Source organism: Rhinolophus sinicus, chromosome 8 (genome assembly GCF_057876585.1).
Source record: "Rhinolophus sinicus isolate RSI-liver-muscle chromosome 8, RSI-T2T, whole genome shotgun sequence".
Taxonomy (NCBI): domain Eukaryota; kingdom Metazoa; phylum Chordata; class Mammalia; order Chiroptera; family Rhinolophidae; genus Rhinolophus; species Rhinolophus sinicus.
This window is the reverse complement of record NC_142508.1, coordinates 45,099,626-45,124,313: the sequence shown is the minus strand read 5'-3', so window position 1 is coordinate 45,124,313 and position 24,688 is coordinate 45,099,626. Positions and strand designations below refer to the sequence as shown.

The window sequence follows — 24,688 nt, the reverse complement described above, 5'->3', positions numbered from 1 at the left end:
GCTGAGCCCCCATCGCCATGACTGGATCACATTTCCGTGAGGGAGAAACAGCTGGAGCAGATCAGAGCTGTGCTGGACACAGCAGGCGGCTTGGGAGGGAGGCCCTGGATAGGCATTCTGCTCTCTCATGCAAAGGCCTGTGAAGGGGCCGTGTACACGTGCACGCACGCACACACTCCATGCATTACTTTCAGCTTCTTGAACATGCTCTTTCCCAGGGACAGACACACAAACCTTACATATAGCAGTTAATCACATGGTAAATTACATACATTGATGCGAGTACCCCCAAAGAGAAATTCAGAGTGTTCCGAGAGCGCAGGTTGGAGGTTGAACAAGGTTGGTGAGAGGGAACGAATGTCATGTGGAAAAAGTGGCATTTGTCCTGAGTCTTGGCCCTGAGGCAGCCGGGAGGATGGCCATAAGGGGAACTGGAAGAGGGACATTGTGGCCTGGGCTCCAAGAGCAAGCGGAAGAGGAGAGGGGAGCCTTGAGGACTGAGATGAGGATTTTGAATTGTACCCTAAGATTGCTCTGCCTGCTACCTGGACAAGGGCTCTTAGGGGAGCAGGAGCAGAAACAGGCACCAGTGGGGCTATGCTGTAGCTAGCCAGTGAGAAGGCATGGCAGCTCAGACCGGGGTGGGTGGTGGGAGAGAAGGATGGACTCGTGTCTGCTGTGGGGAGTCAGCAGGACGTGGGCTGGTGAACTGCACACGTGGAGTGAGGGAGAGGAAGTGTGAGGGATGACGCTGACATTTCCAGTGTGATCCCTCAGATGGAAGGAAGTACCTTTCACTGAGATGCAGAAGAAGCAGTTGGCCAGTTGCTTCCCTGTTCTGGCAAATATTCTGGTGTACCTCCCTGTGCGCGTCAGTCTTGGATGTGTGACTTGATTAAGCCAGTGAAATGTGAGCAGAAGTGACACATGTCATTCCTGAACAGGAGCTGTAAGGGCATTTTCATGGTTCGGTCATGTCTCTTTCCTCTGAGGTTAGCAGTGTCTCACGTAAGGACTGCTTTGTCAACTGGGAGCATTTGGGGTCCTTTGTTACTGAGGCATAGCTTAGCCTGTCCTGACTGTCCTGTGAAGGAATGAGTTTTTTTGGATGGGGAGAGATCAAGAGTTCAGTCGGGAATGTTCAGTTTTCAGTGCATGTGACATGCATATGTGGTGATGTCAAGTATACAGGTGGGTACCTGAGTTTGGAATTCAGGAGAGCGGTTGGATCTGGAGAGATTTTACTCATGTCACCAGAGGAAAATGAGAATCAGAGAGGTCCAGGACGTTGCCCATAATCACTGGGGCTGGTGCTTAAACTCAAGACTGCCTGACTTCAGGAGGGAAGCAGCTGGGCCAGTCCCAGCTCTGTCACCTCGTAGCCACACATTACTTCATCTCTCCATTCCTCAGTTTCCTTGTGTGTAAAAGTGAAGAGAAATAACAAATGTAATGTGCTTTAAAAAGGACCTAGAAGGATCATATCCATGGTACCTACTATTATAGATGTTGTTTTGTTCTATAACTAAAATGTCCAGTGGTGGGACGTGGAATAGTGCTGCCTTGAGGTCCAGCTTGATGCACGGACCCAAATGATGACCACAGCCCCCAGATTCTCTGTTGGCCCCTTTCACAGACAGTTCTCCCCTCGTGGTCACAAGATGGCTGCAATGATTCCATGCTTTGCATCCTCTCAGACTCAGGCTAAGAGGGAAAAGCACAGTCTTCAGCCCCAGCATTCCTGGCTAAGAGATCACGGGTTCTGATCAAGTCACATGGTTTGTGACTGAGCTCCAGACGGAGCCTCTCTTCTAGCCCATTGGTTGGGAGTCAGAGAGGCCAGGTTCCCAAAGTAAAGTCTAGACTCTTGGTGTGGAAAGGAGCCATGGAGGTTGTGGAAGCAAGCCCCAAATGTGTGGCACTGGCAGGCTTGTGTGTTTGCCTTCTGCTCTGCCCTGTGAGGTTCTGACAGGCAGTGCAGCCTCACACACAGGGCCCTTTAGGGCCACGGCACTGACACCATTGTGCTTGCCTGTTTTTCTACTGTTCCAGCCTCCAGGCTTATGGGGCCTGATAAGGGAGCATCCTCTCTGCTCAGAGTTCCCCAGCTTCTTCACACGCACAGATGCTGACAGATCCTGATGTTTTCAGGGGCCAGTGTGTCCAGCCCCAGGGATAACTCCATACTGGCCCAAGGGCAATCTGGACAAGCCCAGATTCTGGCTTTCCCAGCTTCTGTGGCAACCGGAGTGGCCATAAGTGACCACATTTTGACCAATAAGACATAAAAGAAAGTCTTTGGAGGTCGGGGGAATGTTCTGGTGAAGATTCTCTTTCCTGATTGGGTCAGATGGGTAAGAACACTCTTACATCATCCCTTTCTTTCCCCCTTACCCATGGTTCAGTGCAAAGCATGGCTGTGGCCACCAGCTTGTAACCAGAGGGCCACAAGCCAAAGATACGAGCCAGCAACACACTGAGGGAGGCAGATGGGGGAGACAGAGAGAGAGTGCCTGATGTCATTCCACTGTACCAAGCATGGAACTGCCATATCTGGCCGCCTTGTTATGTGAGGTAGTGAAATGTCTTCATCACCCAAGCCACCGTTAGATGGTATTCTCTTACTTGCAGCCAAATGCATCCCACCTGACTCCCTCCCACTGCTACTGGCTTCTCATTGTGCTCCCGGCTCGGCTCCATTCTTTCTTGTCTACTATTCGCAGCTGCCTTTCTTATAATGCTGTATATTAGTCAAGGTCCTCAGCTGCCAACAGCAGAAGCCACGCTTGGAGATCTTGGGCAGAAATAAAATTTATCAGGGGCTTACAGAATTAACAGAAAGCCAGAGGAGCAATCCCAAAAAACAGGCAGGAGCCAAGGAACACTGGAGGGAAGGAACCAAGGGTCCCCAGCAGCAAAAGACATGCTACAGGAAAAGCCAGGTCCACCATCCCCCTGCACTGCAGGACATTCTCCAGCCTTCCATGCCCTTAGGAACCTGGCACAGATCCAGCCGAAATACTTGTCTTGCCAGCTGAGCCGTGGTCCTGTGCCCACCCCCGCTCTTCCTCTATAATTGGGGGGAGGGGGCTAGAGCTCCTGCCAAAGATACACAGAGGAATGGGAATAATAGCAGTGACTACGAGGTGGGTGGTTATTATCCCCATTTACAAATTAAAATTAAGTCACGGTTTCAGTGACTAGGCCATGGCACACCAGGATCTGAGCCCAGGCGGATAACAGGGGCTCCCTATCGGGAAGATCAGAGTGCTTTCAGGAAAGGGGAGCTCAATAGCAAACAGCTGGAAAGGGACCAGTGTGCACCAGTCCCTGAATCCTAGAGAGGCTGTGGGTATCCTTAGCCTCCAAGCCTCCGAGGGAGAGTCAGCTACACCTGCTCAGAGAAGGGATTCGTGCAAGGAGACTAGGGCCTCAAGAACATCTGTGTTTTCCCAGAAGGGAGCAAAACGGATTTGGGGGTTTCCAACTGAGCTGGAAACAAAATGCCATCAGCAAAGCCCATCTGTCAAGAGGTGCTTTTGTAAGCAAGTCAGGATCACATCTGGGCACTGGTTTTCCCAACAAGCCCAAATGCGGCCGCAAAGGACTAACCCTCTGCGCTCTGCCCAGCTGACCCCAGGGTGAGGCTGCACTGCCAAGTGCAGGCAGTGCCCTCAGCGGGCCCGACGCCCCAGACCAGGCTGAGATCTCACGCCCAGTGGAGGGAGAGTGGGGCTGACCTCAGACCCTCACGTCTGGCAGAAGTCCCAAACGCTAGAGGTCACAAACTGGCAGCCCTGCCCACTTCCACCCCACATGTTTATTTTGTTGATCCTTGTAGTGGTTTTTGTTGGTAACACTCTTAAAAGTATTTGAAAAGTAAGGCTCCTTCCCTCCCTTTCTTTCAAAACATGTCCTAGGGACACACGATAATAGCTCACATTTTCATGGGGGGGGGGGGGCAGGAATAATAAGAGAGAAATGAGTGTGTTCATAAGGACAAAGGAGATAAATGAAGCAGGAGAGGGGGCTGGGGATGGGAGGGAAAGACACCCAGTTCTCCTTCCCAGAGGCAATCACTACTACTAGTTTCTTGAAAATCCTTTTAGAGCTCTTCTCTGTATGGTCTGTGTTCTTGTTGCTGACGGAATTATTTTTCAAATTGGGAGATACTACATATAATCCTAGATTTCTGGTTTCTTTTGAAAAATCTGAAGATCCAGCATCCACATCCGATAAGACTCGGTCACTGGAGCCGAGGCTGCCTGCCTCTTTAGAAGACACCTCTGCTGGCCAGGTCACCACAGCTTCCCCTGGCCTTGCTCCTGTCTGCCTAAACCAGCCCGACCCTGGGGGCTTTCCATTTTCCCCCCTTCTCTGCCCCGTCTCTTGGAGGCCACCCTGCAGTGCCTTCAGGAATGCGCCCATGGGAACCAGAAAGAAGGGTGCTCTCTTGCTCCCCACCCCCTGCCACTTGCCTTACCTTCTGATTCTCTTTCTCAGAAGATACAGGCTCGCTCCACTGTTTTGCTCCATGAATCTGCTTCATGCTTCCCCCTCAGTCTTTCTCTGCCAGCTCACTCTGTACCTCTGAGCATGAATTAGGAAATGCCCCCTCCACACATGCACACATGTGCATACACTCACACGGGAGGCCTTCCACATCCTCACTAGGAAAGCATCAACAGTCATTGACCAGAATGGCCATGTCCAGCTCCACTTTCCAAAAGAAAGAGAAGTTGGTCACCTTGAGCCAGATGCCCAGCCCAACCCAGCACTCTGCTGCCCGGAGCAGAATCAGTTCTGTTGGCAGGAGGATGGGGTCCAGCTGCTGGGACAACTAATAGGTTCTTCCGTAGACCATGGCCCACTTTCCCCTTCCTCCCCAGCAGAGGGTTTCATCTTCCAGAAGTTCAAGGTAGAGACAAAGGGAGATGGTCCTGCAGCGTACTCTAGGTTGCCGTGCAGAAACATGAGCTCCCTTCCTCTGAGGTCTGCAGGTCAGGATGTACTTATACTCGGACATACAGTTAGATAGGCTGTCTGTTCGCTCATTCATACAACAAATAGTGAATAGTCCTGGATACTGTTCTAGGAGCGGGGATACATCAGTGACCAGCACAGACACCCCTACCATTCTGGAATTGACAATTTAGTGGTGAAGACAGTCAACACATAGATAATGAACAAAATAATTTCACTTGGTGAAAACAGAAAGCAGAGGGGATTGACAGAGAAAGGCTTTGAGGAGACCAGGCTTCTCTGTCTGTGTAGGGTGGTTTGGGAAGGCTTCATTGACGCTACGGGAAGCAACCAGCCTGGTGAAGAACTGAGGAAGGATGCCAGGTATCCCGGGTGGGGTTTGCTGTGTCAGAAGAACAGAAAAGAAGGCCATGTGATGGGACTTTGGTCAGGCATGGGGAGAGGCATCAGGGAGACTGGCAGGGGCCAGATTCTGTGGAGCTGTGGGCCAATAGAAGGAATTTGGATTTTGTTCTAACGAAGGAGACCTCCCAGAAAGAAAGAATGGGAGGTGATTTCCCAGCTCGTGGTATCTAGTAATCACGTAGGTTTCTGAAGATATTCCCTGCCCCAAATCCACCAGTGCTCATGGTGACTTCTGTGTCACTTTCACTTCCTTTCTGGTAGGGTGGCTGGTTCGGCGGACTGCAGAACAGGCTGACAACAGTCTGGCCTCTACCTGTAGCCACCAGTAGACAGGACTCACAGGGAGCAAAGGAACGTGTTCAGTGACACCACAGGGAAGTCAACCGGATCCTGAAAATGGGAAGCTCCATGGGACAAGTGCCGCCACAGATAAAGAGCATCAAAACAAGCGGGAGACGAGTGGAGGCATTCTAGAGTTGAAGAGATTTAAGAAATGTATCTGCCAAAACGGAGTGTGGGTCTTGTTGGGATCCTGATTTGAACAAACCAACTCTCAAAGACACTTTTGAGACAATGGGGAAAATGCAATGCGGCGTCTTACATGGTGTTAAAGAACTCATTAATCTAGATGGATATGATAACGGTATTATGGTTATTTTTATAAAAGCCTTATCTGCTAGAGATACAAGCTAAACTTTTTATAGGTGAAATAACCTGATGTCTGGAATTTATTCCAAAATAGTCTGTCAAAAACTAAAAAAGTGTAGGAGTGGGTGGATGGATAAACCAGAAGTGGCAAATACAGTAGTCTCCCCTTACCCGCGGTTTCAGTTACCCACTGTCAACTGTGCTTGGTCCGAAAATATTAAATGGAAAATTCCAGAAATAAACTATTCTTAAGTGTTAAATTGCACGCCATTCTTAGTACCTCACTTTATCCCATCACCTAGATGTTGTATCACCTCATCATCACCAGGATAAGGGTGAATGCAGTACAATAAAATATTTTGAGAGACCACATTCACATAACTTTTATTACAGTATATTATTATAATCATTCTATTGTGTTTTTAGTTATTGTTGTTAATCTCATACTGTGCCTGATTTATAAATTAAACTTCATCATAGGTATGTATGTATAGGAAAAAGCATAGTGTACGTAGAGTTCTCCTGGGGGTCTTGGCGCATATTCCCCACAGACAAGGGTAGGCTACTGTAGTAAATGGCTATTGAAGCTGGTGGGGTGGTTCTTCATGCTCTTCTCTCTGCTTTGGGGTATGTTTGGAAATTTCCATAATAGAAAGGTTTTTTAAGTGAGTGTAAAACTGTCCAAAAAAAAAAGTCACTCCCTGGGAGCATCACATCAACACCACATCTCACCTTTGCTTTTTCCCTTTTCAGCATGGCAGGCAAGACACCCCTGCAGCCCGCCGGCCCTCGCCCCTATCTGCTGCTTGCTCTGCCCTGCTGTGCCACTCAGACTGGAGCACCCGGGACCGCGCCTGCCTCCTGAGGTTGTCCTGGCTCGGTTGTTCACAGCGATGGTGGAGAACTGGACTCCACAGACTCACAATCTTCCCATCAGGCTTCAAGGGCCAGCATCCTTCATCCTGGGACTGGCAGCCCTGAGCAATGGCTGAGGGCCAGGGGACCCTGTAAAGTTTCTCCACAGCTTACAGGGGCCAGTAGCACTCCAGTGCCTGTGGACTATGACCACCTATCGGCCCATTCCCAATGATGGTGTGGACTTAGCAGCCAGCTGTGGGGCCAGGGGGGCGGATGTCCTCCCTGGGCCGCATACAGGGGACTATGCTCCCATGGGATTCTGGGTCCAGAACGGAGGCATGCCCCAGCCTGTTGGTGAAAGCCTGGCCACCACCACCACCCGTCCCAGTCCCACCACCCCAGCAGTGCCCAAGATGGGCGTGCGCGCAAGAGTTGCAGACTGGCCTCCCAAGAGGGAGGCCCTGAGAGAGCAGAACAACCCAAGCCCGTCACAGGACACAGATGGCACAAAAGCCACAAAGGTGGCCCATTCCACGAGGAGCATACAGAATGGACAGCCCCCTGCCAGCACCTCAGCTCCCTCAGGGTCCAAAGCCTTCCACCGACTCTCCAGGAGAAGGTCCAAAGATGTGGAATTCCAGGACGGGTGGCCCCGGTCCCCCGGCAGGGCCTTCCTCCCCCTGCGGCACCGCAGCAGCAGTGAGATCACCCTCAGCGAGTGTGATGTAGAGGACATGGGGGAGTCCCGGGGGGCCCGGCTCACAGGGGCGCTGCCCCTCTTCCGTGAGTATGGGAGCACATCCTCCATCGATGTGCAGGGGGTGCCTGAGCAGAGTTTCTTTGACATTCTCAACGAGTTCCGCAGTGAGCAGCCTGAGGCCCGGGGCTCCCAGAACCTCAGCCAGCTCCTCCAGGCCGATCCCAGCCTCCACCTCACAGGAGGCGGCAGCAGAGCCAAGGGGGAAGCCCGCAATGGGCAGCCCACTAGGGACAACCTTCTCCCACTACAGTCCGGGAAGGAGAAGGAGAGGACCCGCAAGAAGCCCGTGCGGGGCCTGGGCAGTGGGGACACGGTGGACTCGTCCATCTTCCGGAAGCTGAGGAGCAGTAAACCCGAGGGCGATGCGGGCCGGTCCCTGGGGGAGGCCGAGGAGGGACGGAGCCCCCCAGAGGCCAGCAGGCCGTGGGTCTGCCAGAAGAGCTTCGCCCACTTTGACGTGCAGAGCATGCTGTTCGACCTCCATGAGGCAGCCGCCAACAGGGTGTCCATGGCCCAGCGGCGGAACACCACGACGGGGGCCTCGGCCGCCTCTGCCATGGCGTCCCTCACGGCGTCACGGGCCCATGGCCTCGGGGGCCTGGACCCGGCCTTCACCAGCACCGAGGACTTGAACTGCAAAGAGAACCTAGAGCAGGACCTGGGCGATGACAACAGCAACGACCTCCTGCTCAGCTGCCCGTACTTCCGCAACGAGATTGGAGGCGAATGCGAGCGCAATGTGAGCTTCTCCCGGGCATCGGCGGGCTCCCCGGGTGGGAGCGAGGGCCGCCTGGCCGAGCCAGCCCTCAGCGCCTACCGCACTAATGCCAGCATCTCAGTGCTAGAGGTGCCCAAGGAGCAGCAGAGGACACAGAGTCGCCCGCGGCACTACAGCATCGAGCACGTGGACCTGGGCGCCCGCTACTACCAGGACTACTTCGTGGGCAAAGGTGACCAGGCTGGGGAGGGGCGGGCAGGCCAGCCGCAGCTTGTCTCTGCGACTCTTCCTGCTCATTCACTTCTTGTGCTCTGGGACCTTCCTCAAAGGGGGGCTGTGGGGTGCAGTGAGCAAGCCTCAGGACACGTGGCTGGCACTCCAAAACCTTGAGCTATGTGAGATAATAGATACGCATTTATTAAGCAGATCTATGCTAGGTTCACCTATGTGCCAGGCATTTTTACAGCCTGGGGATACAGTATTGCCAGCTTGTCACAAAAACCTTGTCTTCCTAGCACTTAATGTGATAGTGGTGTAAAGCAAACAAAACTAGATAAATACATAAAACATATAAGGCATCATAGGGTGGTAAGTACTATGGAGAAAAGTAAAGCATGAAAGAGAAAAATAAAATGTCAGGGTGAGAGTTGGCAATTTTCAATGGGGGATGGTCAGGGAGGGCCTCCTAGGTAGGTGCCATTTGAGGACTAAGCTGTAGGAGGTAGGGGCTGGAGCCCTGGGGAGATGGGAGACAGTGTTCCTGGCACAGAAAACAGCAAGTACAGTAGTCCTAGAACACTGAAGGAATAGGAAAAAGGCCATTGTTGCTGGGATGAGTAACTGGGTAGAAGGGAAGGAGCCGAGGCAGAGAAGTGACAGGGGCAGATCATGGGGGACTTTGTGGCCATGGTGAGTACTCTCACTTTTACCCTGAGTGAGATGGAGCTGTGGGAGCTGAACAGGAGACGACCCTGATCTGACTCGGGTGTTCACAGCCTCCCTCTGGGGGCAGAGAGATCAGGGAGGAGGCTGCAGCAGTAATCCAGGTGGGAGGTGATGACGGACACATCTAGGATGGGGATGCGGAAGAAGCAGGCAGGTGCTGGCTGCCCTTGAAGGTGGAGTTGACGTTTGGAAGGCATTAACACCAGGGAGAGATGGGCTTCATACATCATTAGGTTCATTGGTGCTTATGGGCCGTCCCACAAGGCAACGCAGCAGAGTGCAGACCGGACACGTACAGAAGTGAGGCACACCACCCAGGGACTGAGCCAAAGGCAGCTCCTCAGCTCCAGCTCACCACTGTCATGCAGGAAATGCAGACAAACCCAGGGTTGCCAGCCTGTCCGATGTTTTTCAAGATTCTCCTGAAATTCAGAGTTTTTTAAAAATGTGGATTCTTCTAATTTATAAATGCTAGCAGCTGTATCAATTCAGAATTGCTTATAACTTCCAGTAACAGGCTTACACAACATAGTAGAAGTTTATTTCGCTCATAAAAAGGACCAGAGGTTAGCAGCCCAGGGATGCTATGGTTACTCCTCAGCGTCAGGGGAATGCCGGCCTTAGTGCATGGCCTCCAGCCCTCTGGTGTTCTCCTGGTCCAAGATGATGGCTGGAGCTCCAGCTAGTTCATCCCTATTTCCAGGCAAAAAAAAAGAGGAAAAGGCAAGGGCGCAAAAGACAGACCTCCTGTCAAGTCAACCCCCTTTACAGAGCTTTCTCAGCCGCCCCATCCAACTGCTTCTGCTTATTGGCCACTCCCATCTTCAAGGCAGTCTGGGACATGTAGGTTTTTGGCTAGACACAGCCCCTCTCTTTTCCTTGTGCTTTAAGAAAACCCCCAAGATTAGAGGGTTTTCTTAAAAAGGAAGAAGGGAAGAATAGGTAATGGATAGGCAGCTAGTACTCCACAGCAATTAGTTTAAAATTAGTCACACATAACTAATATCTACTAGGTCACCCCACTGCTCTGCAGCTCCAACTTTGGAGCCAGACAGCCCTGGGTTTGGGGTGTCTATTCCATAGCTTATTAGCCACATGACACATTTCACCTGTTGGATACTGTGCCCTCGTGTGAGGAATGGACATGATTATAGCAGCATCACAAAAACAAAATGACACAGAAATTGAAAATAAAGGGAGGAAACAAAGAAGTTGCAGACAGTGGCTCACCAAGAGAAGGCGAGTGAGGTGACATCAGTCTCACACAAAATGAATTTCAAGGCTAAAAGCACTTTTTAGAGGAGCTAAAAAGGCCATTTCATGCTGATTTTTTAAAAATTCACCCAGAGACTCTTAATAGTTGTGAACCTTTGTACTTGGCAACCTGGGTTTGGGGTATATAAATCAAAAACTGATACGGCTACAGGGACAAGTAAACAAATCCACAGTCATTGGGAGAAGCTGACGGTGTCTCATTGAAATTGACAGATCTAGTAGCCAAAAAATAAGGCTGTGAAGAACCCATCAAAACCTGATTTTATATTTATACATACTAATTTTGTACCTAACAAACAACACATTCTTTTCAACTCACACATTGAAGTACCTGCATGAAAGGACTGTAATGAGGCTCAAATAAGATTGTACATTAAAACAGTTCATCATCATGGAACTTTTTTAAAAAGCTATTTTCTTTTCTTTTTTTAATTATTTCTTTGTAGCCCTAGAAGCTCATCAATTAATTAGTCATTGTTTATTGAGTGCGTACTGTATGCCAGGACTGCACGTTACTGGGTATGCCTTGGTGAATTAAAAAACAAACCCAGCAACCACTTCAGGAATTAACTGATATTTACGAAGTACAGTATTTGTTCTGTTCTCTGATCAGCTGGGGAGATTATTTAACCCACTGCAGGTGTTGTTCTGATTGGGGTTAATTAACAGACATTATTCTGGCTTTAGGTAAGCCTTTCTTTGGCCAAGAGCATCTCATGAGAATAGGAACCATCAGTTCAACATCAGAGCTCTGGGGTGGGAAGGAGTTTTCTGGCCATGGGTAGATGGTGACTTCACGCACTTGAGTCAAGTCAGACTGCTGGTGGGTACCCACCACAAGCCGGAGATACTTGGGTTATACATCAGGAAGAACTATTTGTCTGGAAGGATTATAAAACAGCAGCATGTTTTAGAAAAAGGGAGAGAAGTTGTCAAATCAGGGAGGGAGCAAGAGACTTCTTCCATGATTCATTAAAGACTCTGTCAGCACAAGGGAAAAAAAGAGGAGTGGTTAAGTTTCCTACGTCTCTAGAACCGTGGTCAGATAAAAGTGATGCCCACGGACTTGAATCACGGTCCCTTTTCTGTGACAAACATCATGCCCTGGGGATGGGAATGGCTAACACTTCTCACGTGCTTACTGTGTGCCTGGCTCTGTACTGAGTGCTCCACACTTGTTAACTTATTTCATCCTTACAGCTGTGCCAAGAGGTCCCTTTCTGATCCCATTTTACTGATGAGAAGGCTATCGAGTGACTTGGGCCACCCATGTAACAGTGCCAGAGCCAGGATTTCCGCTGGCCAGGAGGCTCTCTAGCTAGAATCTTACCGACTCCACGAGAGCTAAGCTGATGAACATTTGCAAATACGAGATGATCACAGTGAGGCTGGGTTTATTACACATCGTGCACTGCACTGAGCGTTGTATATTTGTATATAAATATACAGCTTCGTTTATTTAGGAGGGTGAGCTTCGTTTCACCCTCCCATAAGCTCTATGAATTGTGGGTAATGTCAGGGCCCCCATTTCTCAGATAAGAGCACTGAGGCTCAGAAAAATTGTGTGATTTAGCAGATGTGGTATATAGTAAGGTGGGCTTTCACCTCTTACGGTCTCTCCACTGAGTGTGGTTGTGACCAGACCTGGGAGCCTGCCCCGGCCGTCCCCTGCTGTGGGATATCACCCCCCCTTCCCAGAGAGCTGACTCCAGACTCACCTGTTCTTCCCTCTCAGAGCATGCCAATTACTTTGGCGTGGATGAGAAGCTGGGGCCAGTGGCCGTGAGCATCAAGCGGGAGAAGCTGGAGGATCACAAGGACCATGGGCCGCAGTACCAGTACAGGATCATCTTCCGGACCCGCGAGGTAGGTCCTATCCCTGCAGTTACCATTGCATAAAAAATGCCGCCCACATCTGTGTGCCCTTACTCTGTGCCAGGTTCCGTGCGCAAGCGCTTCCCCTGCTTCATCTCATGTAATCCTCCCCACAACCTTATGAGCGTAATTCTGTTAGTCTCCCCATTTTACAGAAGAAAAACCTCCAACTCAGAAATAAGACACGTCAGTGAGTAAGCGGTGGCCAGGCCAGGACTGCAATCTGGTGTGTCTGACTACAGAACCCAAGAGTCTTCTATTGGCAAGAGATTAACGCTGGTTAGCATAAGAAAGAAAGGCAGAGATGTAGGGGATTCTTTCAGGACCCCTAGGTGTCCTGCAGAGTGGAAAGAATATTTAAGACAACATGCCTTCTGCATGGCAGGAATTGGGAAATCCCAGCCCCAGGCACTGCTGTTGATGCTGAGAGCGCAAAACACTCCCTGCTTCTCTTTTCATTCTGAATAAAGAATCCCATTGTCCTGGCTTGGTCAGAGGTCTTCCCCTGGATTACATGTCAGCTGTGACTAGGGGACAAGGCCTATTGGGGGCACCCTGCTTGATTAGGACTCTTAAATTGTAAGTGACAGAAATCTACTTCTAACTGGCTTAAGCCAGAAAGAATTCATTGGTTCATGGAACTACAAATCCAGGGGTAGGGCTCGCTTCAGGCATGGTTGGACCCCAGGAACTCCAATGATGTCACCAACGAAATCTGCTTCCTTACCAGTCTGTTCTGCTCAGCTCTGCTTCTTTTACATTGTGAATGCCATTCTCGTCTGCCACCAACAAGCTCTCTCCATGTCCTGGGTAAAAGAAGACTGGCCGCTTATACCTTCTTCTCCACAGAGAAGACGCTCTCACTGCTGAATCTCTGGGAAGGACTCTTACTGGCTCTGCCTGAATCACAAGTCCACGCCCTGGGCCAGTCACTATCATCAGGGGCCACAGAGGAAACTGGCCAGATCTGGGATATGCATTTCCCCCAGGGTCCAGGGGTCGATTGACAGTTCCATCAGAGCCACCTGGAAGAGGCAGCAGGGTGGTTCCTCGTCAGAAAGAGGGGAGCTAGGCCAACAAAAATGATGGAGTCTTCCAAAAGACCTTTCCAGAAGAGGGGCAGTCATCAGCTGGACAGGCCCCCCCAAAATGGGTCTCCCTCTGCCCTGCATTGCCCCTTGGGCCTGGCCTTTACCCAAACATGGGAACCCAGCAGTTGGCTGCTGCCAGGGACCTGGATCTCATCCAGACTGGCAGATGCTGCACTGAGGACCCTAGCCCCATCCTTTCATGAAGACCCTCCCACTAAGGGGGAATATAATGACACACAGGCTTTGTGGAAGCTGAGGGGAAGCTTCCCCAAAATCTTGTCCTCCAGATCGGTGGTCACTGGCTCCTCCGTCCTCCCGTGCCTCCTCTTCCCTCTCCTCACTTTTCTGGCCAGATGAGCACCAGGGAAGATTGTGAGGTGATAGCTGACACTGCATCAGACTGTTGGAGAACTGCTGGGTGAAATGACAGTGATAATCAAATATTAATAAATAATATACGCTACAGTTGCTATCGTATTGGAAACTTGCACTGTATGTTGGGCAGTTTCTATACCCTCTTTGTATATTCACTCACTTAAATGTCATGACAATTCTATTATGAAGGCACTATTATCCTCAATACAGATGACGACACAGGCATAGAAAGGTTAAGGAACTTGCCCAAGCACCCTCCAGTAAGTGGTAGGTGAGGTGTTGGCCTGCGCTCCAGCCACCACTCGGCTGCCTCTGAGATTCCACTAACCACTCAGACTATGCGTCAGACCCATTCATGAGTTGTAAACTCAACTTAGTGCCAGTGTTTTTATGTTGTTGCTGTTGTTGTTTAGTGAAAGTAGACTATGTAGAAGGAATTTTTAAAATACCAGACTGCATTGCACATTCTGAGAGTCACGAGACTTTGGTTTGGAGATGCTGGGTCGGGGTATAATATTTTTGCTGTGGATTCCTTTCCAATAAGTGAAACTGACTTAGTGCCATTTCTGGCTTGTGCCTGCTTCCGTCCTCTTCCCACCCCCAACTCCCACAAAACTAGCCTCCAGTCTGCTGTAGGCTAGGCCCAAGGCTTAGGGGCACAGGGGATTCACCCACCCCATGGAGACTGACTCAGCAGCACCCCATGACAGCCCTGCTATGCTGGGCGCTGAGGGGACAGAAGTGAACGAGGCAGGAAAAATGCTCGTGGAACTGCATGCCTGTGGGGGAGGCAGATAATATACAGATACCTTAGTAAATTATATGGTATAGTACACGATGGCAAGGTGGAAAGTAAAGCAAGGAAGAGATAAGAAGTGTGAGGGGTGGTTAGACTTTTAGACAGAAGAGTCAAGGGAGATGTCGCTGGGGAAGATAACATTTGAGTAAAGACCTGAAGATGAAAGAGGAGCCATGTGGACATCTGGAACAAAGGTGTTCCAGGCAGAGGGAATAGCCAGTGCAAAGGTCCTGTGGCCTGGCACATTGGAGACTTGGTGTGGGTCCTGGTTTGGCCATTCAGCAGCTACAAAACCTTGAGCATGTAGCTTCTTCTCTCAGAGCCTCAGTTTCTCCCTTGGGAATCTCAGTTTCGTAAGACTGAGGTGGGGGCTTGGTGAGATGACATATATAAAGTAGGCAGTGCTGGGCCTGGTACTTGGGCAGAGCCCAGTGAAGTTAGGTCTCAGTCCACTGTCCCTGTGTCACATTTCAGTCAGCCCTGTGAATTTTGGCCCACTGTGAGGTTCACAACCACACACCCATACACACACACACACACACACACACGTGCATGGCCACACCCCAGCTTAGCCCTGTTCCCAGCCCCTTACAGAGTTGCCCTGTTGGGTACTCAGGCCTGAGGACCTCATCATCTGGAGGTAGAGGCAGGGGTAGTGAGCAACAAGGCTTGCCTGCCCCTTCCTAAAGCTCTTTCTGCCGTGGAGGCAGAGCAGAGGGTTACATAGCCCAAAAGTAGTAACAGTAGTAATAACAATAGTTATGTTAATGTTTTTAACACATAATTTCTGCCAGTTACTGTCCTAAGTGTTTTATATGCACTGACACTTCAAATCCTCCCCACAGTCTCATGATGTGGGTTCCATTCTCCTCATTCTACAGATGAGGGTGTTGAGGCCCAGGAAAAGAATCACCTGTCAGGGTCCCCCAGGGGCAGAGCCAGGACATGGACCCAGGCTGCCTGGGTCCTGAGCCCATGCCCTTAACCACTTGCCACATTGTCAAGTTTAAATTCTGCCTCCGGGAACAGACAGCCCTGGGTTCAGTCTGTCTCTGCCACTCACTAGCTGTGTGACCTTGGGCAGATGGCTTTACTTCCAGGTCAGTCAGTGTCCTCATCTGTAAAATAGGCTTTGTGCTGTCCTGTCTCCTGAAGTGGCAGGAAGATTCTGTTGGACTGTCGCACATGGTAGCACAAGGCTGCAGGGCAGTGAGCGCTCTGAGCAGCAGATACTGTTGTGATGACACTGCTGTCGTGGCCATCACTGTCTCCTGTGAGGTCAGAGGGTCGTGCTGGGGAGCAAGAGCTGAGTCCACAGAGTTCTGTTCTTCTCCTGTCGACATACGCATATCAGGCTCTTGGAAACCAGGGTGTGGGGGCCAGAGCGACGGGCCCATGCCACTTTCCAAGCCAGCCGGCTGGCCCACCCAGATGGCCGCCCCCGGCCGCCAAGCAGACAGTCGAGCGGGCCTACATCGCCTGGCAGATGGGATGTGAGTTTGGCAGCACCGAGCTCCCCACCAGGGTGGGGACAGACTTGGAACTGGGCCTTGGCAGCACGCGCCTACACGTCAGCCCCCGGCCCACACCCCGGAGCCCGGACAGGAGGAGCCCAGGCCAGGGCTGCCCTGTCCTGACCCCCCTTGCTGTCACTGTCTGTCCCACGACCCAGGGAGTCCCAACCAGCCAGGGACAGTCTCACCCACAAGGCCCGGGGGGTTCCATTTAGTCCCCCAAACATGAGTTTTGGACAGACCTTAGGTCTGTTAGGGTTGGAGGTTTAGATTTGTATTTTCTTTATTTAAAAAGTAACAGTCACTCATTGTTAAGAATTTAAAGAGTGCATAAGTGTGCAAATTACAAAAGGGAGAGTCTCATGTTAAAGTGAAAAGCAAGTGTAATGGACCATCAATTGGGACCTCATTTATGTTCAGTAGGGACCTCTGATTGTGTGTGTGTCTGTATAATCTCCAAAGCATACTGTTAAGTGGGGAAATTGTAGCTTCCTTTTTAAGGTTAAATTTTTTAAATTCTTAACTACGTCTATGGCTTTGTACAAATACATTTGACGTGTACACGTAATAATGGCTAACACATATTGAGGGCTCACTGTATGTCAGATATAATGTTAAGCACTGTACATGGATTACCTTATTGAACCCTGATAACCCTTTGAGGCAGGCATGATTATTCCCATTTTATAGATGAGAACACAGGCACAGAGAAATTAAGTGACCTCCTCAGGGTCACACAGCTAGAGAAGGGGTAGAGCCAGGATTCAAACCCAGTCAGACTGACTGTCAAGTGACCTCCCAGGAAAAGTTCTTAAATGATACACCCACCGCCCAGCACAGTGAGGCAGGGATGTCTATGAGTTGGGAGCCAGTAGAGAACCATCTGTGCAAATAGGAAACTTCTTGCTTCCGTGGTGCTGAGGCCCTTTCATGGCTCACTTGACTGGTTACCCTCAATGAAATGCCAGAGCCTTGCAGCCCAATGAGTGAAGGTAGATTTTATTTGGAGAGAGGTGGAAAGTCGTTAGCAGATTCTGTACAGAACAGAGATGTGATCTGACACAAGCTGCTACCAGAAGAACAGGCTGGGGTGGGGTGCTGGCAGGAGTGGGAGGACGGAGGCCTAGAGGAGGCTGCTGTCACAGTCTAGGTGGACTGGACCAGGTGGAGAGTAGAAGTGACCGCTCATTGTCACTGCCAGTGCCCTGCTTATTATCCCCAGCAGAGAAGGAAAAGCTGGGAGCTTTTCAAGTAATGGCTTTTGGTCCAGTCATCAGAGCCAAAATGTGACCGTAGGCCACCTGTCTCCAGTGTGGAAGAAAGAATGGGATTTCTGGCCCACGCTGTCCATTGGCCCCAGCAGAGGGCGCTGTGGGGCAGGGTCAACAGGATGCAGACACTGATCTTGTTGGGGCATTAATTGAAATCCATAGTCCCAGAGCCACCCAGATTGGCAGGGCAAAGCATAAGACATCATTGCTTTTCATAATTTATTTCAAGACTACCCTGCTTATGATAAGAGAGATTTGTTTATTAACTACCAAGGCTAGAACTGGAAACTCCCAAGCATGATATCATTCCATTCCTTCCCTGTGTGTCTCCGGCCCAGGTCCTGTTTGGCAAGGGTGGGCTGTATGCTTAGAGGCAATGTCATGACATGTTATTTTTGCCACCTCCTGTGCCTGTTGACTTAGGGTGAGCAAGTTTTTCCAGTCAGCACTGATCCTCAGTCTTTAAACCATTGCCCCAGGTGTTTGTTGGGTGCTTGTAACAATTCCTCGGGGAAGGGATTTTCCCTTGTACGGCTGCAGACCCCCGGCTGCACCATCTTGGTGTGGTGCTGGAGCAGCTGTGCCTAGCCCTGGGCATGGCATCACCTGGTAGCCAGCAGCACATGTGGCTAGAAGCCTGAGCTGGTGTTAGGATGCAAAGTCACAGGGGCTCTCAGACGGGGTTGGCAGGTGGGAAATGGGACAGCCACTTGGAAAACTGCTGGGCCGTGCAGTAGACTTAAAGATTAACATGCCTGGTGACGTAGGAATGTTTCTTCTAGGTGTAAACCCAAAAGGAAATGTGTTCACGTGTACACAGAGGTGCTTCGATGGATGTTCTGACAGCTCTAGTCACAGTTGTCAGACATTGGAAGCAGTTTCCATGCTCGTCAGCAGTAGAGTAGATGAACTCCATCATGGGGAAAATGTCAGCTTCTTGCAGCAACATGGTGGAACGTCATATCCATGGCATTCAGAGAAAGAAGCCAGATAAAAAATGATCCAAACACGGGAAACTCAAAAACAGGCATAAATAAGTTACGGGGTTAGACGTCAGGGTAAGGTTGCCTTTGGGGAGGAGGGAAGGAGCACAGAAAGGCTTCTAGGGGCCGGGAATGTTGCGTTTCTTGATCTGGGTGATGATTGCATAGGTGTTCATTCTGTGATGATTCCTTTAGCTCTACTAATATGTGTTGTGTACTTTTCTGTGGATTATACTTCACAGTCAAAAAAAATTTTTTTTCAAAGAAAAAAACATGAGCTTTGGAAGAATCAACCTGGGTTGGAATCCTGGTTCAGCCATTTAGCTGTGGTGACCTAAGATGAGGCACCTAACCTCTTGAAGCTTCCGTTTTCTCATCTGTAAAGTGGAGATAATCTCCCCAAACAGACCTATACGTATAATTAAATAACTACTAGTTGTACTAGTCGTATAAATAAATACCAGTCGTACCTGAATACAGTGCAGTGAACTAAACCTTTATAAATGTGACTTGTTATTAAGCTATATCAGTTAAAAATTGTTTTATCTGCAAAGGAGCAGAAAAACATGACTAGCCATTTGCTAAAATGATAGGGAGTTATTTTAATTATCTAACAGGAAGTGTGGAGGTTGGTGTCTGCTGGGACTGACTTCTCTGTGATATTTTTTGTTTCTTTCCTCATGATCACAGGATGGCTGCCACAGCTCCAAACATTTTATCATCACACCAATGTCCTTAGCAAAAAGAAATGGACAGATGGAAAAAGGCTTTCCTTTTATCAGGGAGAAATCTGCCCCAGAAGTCCTCCCCAAGCTGAAGTCCCTCACATCTCATTGCCTGGAACTAGTCACGAGGCCAGCTATAGAGAAAACGTGGAAAGCAGCATCTGGGGAAGGGGAGTGAGATGGCCATGATTGACTTGACTAGAGGTTTTCAACCCTGGCTACATATCAGAATCAGCTGAGTGGTATTAAACATGTGCATGTACATATGTGTGTGTGTTTAACTGTACACACATATAAATATATGTATACTTAAATGCATACATACATGTATGCTTGGGCCCCACCCCAGACCAACTGAATCAGAACCACTGGTTGTAGTTTTGTCAGGAAATCATGTGGAAAGCGAGTACCACCGTTCAAGATCCAAGGTGGTACTGATGTCGGGGGCAGGCAGGTGTTTTACATCAAAGCTTATGGTAATATGTTTACATATAATAATATTGTAATAATGACAGTGAGAGTGTTCATTTGAATGCCCACCTTGTGGAGCCTGTTTCATTCATTATACCTCTTACTCCCTGATAATAATCCATCTCCCCCCCTGGAATGTCAGCTCCACGAAGTTGGGGTCTTTGTTTTGTTCACTGTACCTAGAACAGGACTGGCACTTAGGAGGCACTCAGTCAGTACTTGTTAGACAAACGAAGGTATATTCCATGCACTGTCTCATTTGGTCCTCCAACACCACCTCGAGTTTATGATACTGTCACTGTATCCGTTTCACAAAAGAGGACGCAGCTCTACTCAGTGATAGGAAGTCACTTGGTCAAGATCACATAGCCAAGAGGCAGCAAGTTTAAGTCCTGGTCCAAACCCAGGGCTTTCTGGCCCTAGATCCCAAGCCACTGACCGTCACACATGTTGCTTTAAAAACAGGACACCCTCATTTGCTCTAATCCCCTCCTGGGTCCCAAGAACCTCCTAACCCACCTTTCTCTCCCTCGAGCAGCTCATCACCCTGCGGGGCTCCATCCTGGAGGACGCTACGCCCACCGCCACAAAGCATGGGACCGGGCGCGGCCTGCCCCTGAAGGACGCCCTTGAGTACGTCATCCCCGAGCTCAATATCCATTGCCTACGGCTGGCTCTCAACACTCCCAAGGTGACGGAGCAGCTGCTGAAGCTCGACGAGCAAGGGGTGAGTCAGAGCCAGGGCAGGGACCAGTGGGGCACAGTGGCCCCACTCCTGGTACCTCTTTCTGTCTTGGTCATTGTTTTTTCAAAGATCAGAAACGCTCTTAAGCTAGTTTTAGTAAAAGAAGGGATCTGTTACCAAATTTGGGGATGCCAAGAGCCGGAATGTGACTGGGTCTCAGAAGGGAAATAGTCTAGGAATGAGAAAGCCACCAGATTCCTGTGTGTGTGTGTGTGTGTGTGTGTGTGTGTGTGTGTCTGTGTGTGTGTGTGTGTGTGCACGTACACACTCCTGTTCTCTCCCCCTCTCTGTACACCGGCTCCCTCTGTTTTTCTGGCCCTCCCTTGCCTACCAGAGTTGCTGTTAGAATTAGAGCCACATGCAGAGTCCCAGTCTCTGATTCTCTATCCCAGGAGAGCCTCTGAGCAGCCCACACTCAGCTCAGGTGTCTATCTGCCCATGGTCCAGTCAGCAGTGACCAGGGGAATCAGGACTACATCAAACAAACATGGTTATTGGGGCCACCCTCTAAAAAACAACATTGACTCTACTGAGCCCTTCAGAATTTCCTTTTGCAGATTCTTAGCCAGTTCCCGTCCACCTACTATGGGAATCCGGCCAAGGCACAGTCTTTTTCACTCGAGAGGGTGGCATCGCCCTCTATCGACAGACCGAGACTAGGCAGCACGGGCACCTTGTCACGCCCCTCTGGACAGGAGTGAGGAGAGGGACAACTGGGAAAAGCCCCCATGCCTTTTTTCCTTCCTCTTTGGCTGTGGCACTGAGCTCCCGGCCTCAGCACCTGTGAAAGCCCCATTTGTTCCCTCCCTGTGCCTGGCCTGCCCCCATAACGCGCTCTCTCCTCTGCAGCTCTGCCGGAAACACAAAGTGGGCATCCTGTACTGCAAGGCCGGCCAGAGCTCGGAAGAGGAGATGTACAACAACGAGGAGGCCGGCCCCGCCTTCGAGGAGTTCCTCTCCCTGGTCGGCGAGAAGGTCTGCCTGAAGGGCTTCGCCAAGTACGCTGCCCAGCTGGATGTCAAGAGTAAGTGGCAGTGGTGGCTTGGTTAGGAACCCAATTGGCTTTACAGGGAGACACCCCCACGTGCCCACCTGATGGGTGAAAGTCCAAAGGCCTGGTGATCGCCAGGTGAGGACACGGGGCAGTGAGAGCTCTGAAACTCGGCCTGTGGGAATGCAGGGAGTGCAGCCACCTTGGAAAATGGTGTGGCATATTCTGCGTAAGTCTGAAGAGTCACTGACTCTGTGTCCCAGCAGTTGCTCTGCTAGACATGTCCTCTGAGGACTCGTGCATGTGCATCCCGGGAGATGTCTGCATACTCATAACCGTAGACATGGACGGCACTGTGGTTTATTCACACAGTGGAGTGCTGCATGGCAGTGACAGCGACGAACCGGGGCTGCAGGGATCAGCCTGGATGAGGGCCACGTACTTCATGTCGAGTGTGGCCAGCAGGTCTCAGAAGAACGGATACTGAACAGTGCCTCTTACAAGCACACTCAACAGTACATTATTTGGAGGCTTGTTCTTACATAGTGAAACTCTAAAGAAAAACAATGGTAGACAACGATATTCAGGATGGTGGTTACCTGTCCAGGGAGAGGCTGGATGTACGTGGAAAATGATACGTTAAGCATATACAAATATGTTAAACAGATGCAAAATGATCTGTTGCTTAAGGTGGGTGGTAGGTACAACGTATATGTTAGAACATTCCCTACATGTATATGCACGTACATACATAAATGCATTTATAGATGATGTGTGGGATTGAAATGCTTCGTGGTAAGTAGTTTGGGGGATGGATGGCTGACACAGAACTGGCATCAGCACTCCCTGGGGAGAGGACTGCCCGTTCGTTGGCCTTGGGGGTGGGCTGTCGTTGGATTCGTTGCTCAGGGTGAGTTGGAAAGATGTGGCCCTGGCTTGCTCATTCACTCTTTGCCTTGCCTCACCAAGCCTCAGTTTTCTCATCTGGAAAATGGAGGTCCAGATGAGGAGACCAAGCACAGAGGGGTGAATTAAGAGTTGAACAGCTGTATGCGGCTGTCATCATCGTGACCTTCACCTCCTCTGTTGAAGAAGTAGGAGGAATAAGCATCTTACTGTGCCAGTGCTGGTGTTGTGGTCTTGGACAGGTGGTTTTGCCTCTCTTTGCCTCAGTTTCCTTATCTGTAAAGTGACGGTAATAGTTATGCTTACCTCAGGAGCATGGCGTTGAACCTCACATACTGCGCCTTCACTCTGTGCCGGGTGCGAACCTGTCCAGCCTCCCAGAGCTCCAAGGGTGGCGCCACCCTCAGTGTGCTGACAGGGCACGGGCCTCTCACAACTGCCTGCACAGCACACAGGAAGCCCGCAGCAAGTGTGAGCATTAGTGTTGTGGTTCTGTTGGTGAGCCGCTGAACGGGCAGTACACTCAAGAAAAGGAGACTTATTATCCTCCTTCTCAGACAGATGCCTGCTCCCAGGGTTCAGCCCCCTCCACTAAGGGACAGCCATACTCTTGCCCCAGCACTGGCTCGCTGTGAGCGTCAGATGCCCAGCACAGTGCCTTACAGAGAATTAGCTCTCAAATAAACATCAATTGCTGCCACTCATTGCAAGTATGACTTTGGGCAAGCCACTTCCTGCCTGTGCCTCAGTTTCCCTCTCTGAAACATGGAGCCAATAACCAGGTGTGCTTCTCCCTGGTCATAACCCCCCTCCCAGTAGAGATAGCCAGTATCCTGACTGTGATGATTGTCATTTCCCTCTTTTCTTCATAGTTTTGATACCTATATGTGTACATCTGCGTAATATAATTTTTTGCTTATTTTTTAATGTAATGTAAATGGAATCATACAGTATGTGCTCCTTTGCATCTGGTGTCTTTCATTCAACATTATATTTGTGGGATTCACCCACATTGTGGCTGTGACTCATTCCTGGTCATGGCTGTGTATTTTTCCACAGTATAAATATACTGCTTTGTCTATTCATTCTTTTGACTGACAGTTGAACACACTTGTACCCATATCTAGGGGTACATGTATATGGTCATCTAGACTATGATCCTAGGAGAGGAGGTGCTGGGTCACCCCTTAAGCCTGTCTTCAGTTTTAATAGATATTGCTAACACATTTATACACCTAACCAGCCACATAAAGGGTTCCAGTTGCTCCACATCCTCACCAACCCTTGGTACTATCAGATTTTTAAATTGTTACCAGTCTGGTGGCTGTGTGATACAAGGTTTCCTTTTTATCTAAATGTATTTAATTTTAAAGAGTGGAGTTAAGTGAAAACATCAAGTTAAAAACTGACACAGATGGTATGTGGGCTCTGGCAAAAGCCCAGAGGTTTTGGAAGTGCAGTGCTAACTGGTGTTTCTGTTTCAGCTGATTCCACGGGAACCCACTCCCTGTACACGACGTACCAGGACTATGAGATCATGTTCCATGTCTCCACCCTGCTCCCTTACACCCCCAACAATAGGCAGCAGGTCAGTAGGATCCAGGGCGGGGACGCCCCATGATTTCCAGCTGATGCGCAGCTGGGCCCCCAGGCAGTCTCCCACAGCTGTTAGCTGGCTGCTTGCCCGGCATCGGCTCTCCTGGCACCGTCCTGTGAGCAGACGGAGGCCTTTGGCCTTGGAGACCCTCTGCACCACCATCTTGTCTCCTGGGTCGGGTGTCATATGATGTCAATTTTTTCTTAGCTGTTCCTTGGTCACCCTGTTTGCCTCCTACTATCCCAACTCTCCTCAAGGGCCTCTTGAGTCATGATGGATCTTATGGGGGGAAAAGAGTGAATCAGTCAGTATTATTTCATCTGCAAGTGAGAGAAACACAAATCAAACTGGCATAAGCGAAAGGTGGGATTTACTGGGCTCTGTAACTTGTAAGTGCTGGGAGAGGGCTGGCTTTGGGTATGACTGGATCCAGGGGCTCAGACTATGTTAGGAATCCTTTCCATTTCCTACTTCTGCTTTTCTTCATAGTGGCCTATTCACAGGTCTCCCAAGTAGAGGCAAAGACGCCCCCTAGCAGTCTTCGTATCACATCTCCCCAGCACAGCCACGCCAGGGGAGAGAGTTGTGCCTTCCAGGTGGCCCCAAAATGTTTCGGACTGAATTTCATTGAACCGTTCACTTGCCTGGGACAGGGGGATAGAGCAGGCTGATTGGCCAAGCCTGAAGCATATGCCCATCCCTAGCAAAAGAGGTGAGTCAGGGAGGTGCTTTCCCAGAGAGTATGGACGTGGC

At 50.0% G+C, this 24,688-nt stretch overlaps 1 protein-coding gene across 10 annotated transcripts in view; it reads left to right on the top strand.

Moving 5' to 3' along the window:
- The window catches only part of SIPA1L3 (signal induced proliferation associated 1 like 3), a 218,067-nt gene that overhangs the window by 120,834 nt on the left and 72,545 nt on the right, over nucleotides 1-24,688 (top strand). For all 10 annotated transcript variants that reach the window (XM_019751424.3, XM_019751421.3, XM_019751429.3 and 7 more), the window contains 5 exons: nucleotides 6,790-8,604; nucleotides 12,328-12,458; nucleotides 20,235-20,423; nucleotides 21,291-21,465; nucleotides 23,823-23,926. In XM_019751424.3, coding sequence (XP_019606983.3) covers nucleotides 7,098-8,604; nucleotides 12,328-12,458; nucleotides 20,235-20,423; nucleotides 21,291-21,465; nucleotides 23,823-23,926 — 2,106 coding nt within the window. In that variant the 5' untranslated portion in view covers nucleotides 6,790-7,097. The remainder of the gene's footprint in view (nucleotides 1-6,789; nucleotides 8,605-12,327; nucleotides 12,459-20,234; nucleotides 20,424-21,290; nucleotides 21,466-23,822; nucleotides 23,927-24,688) is intronic.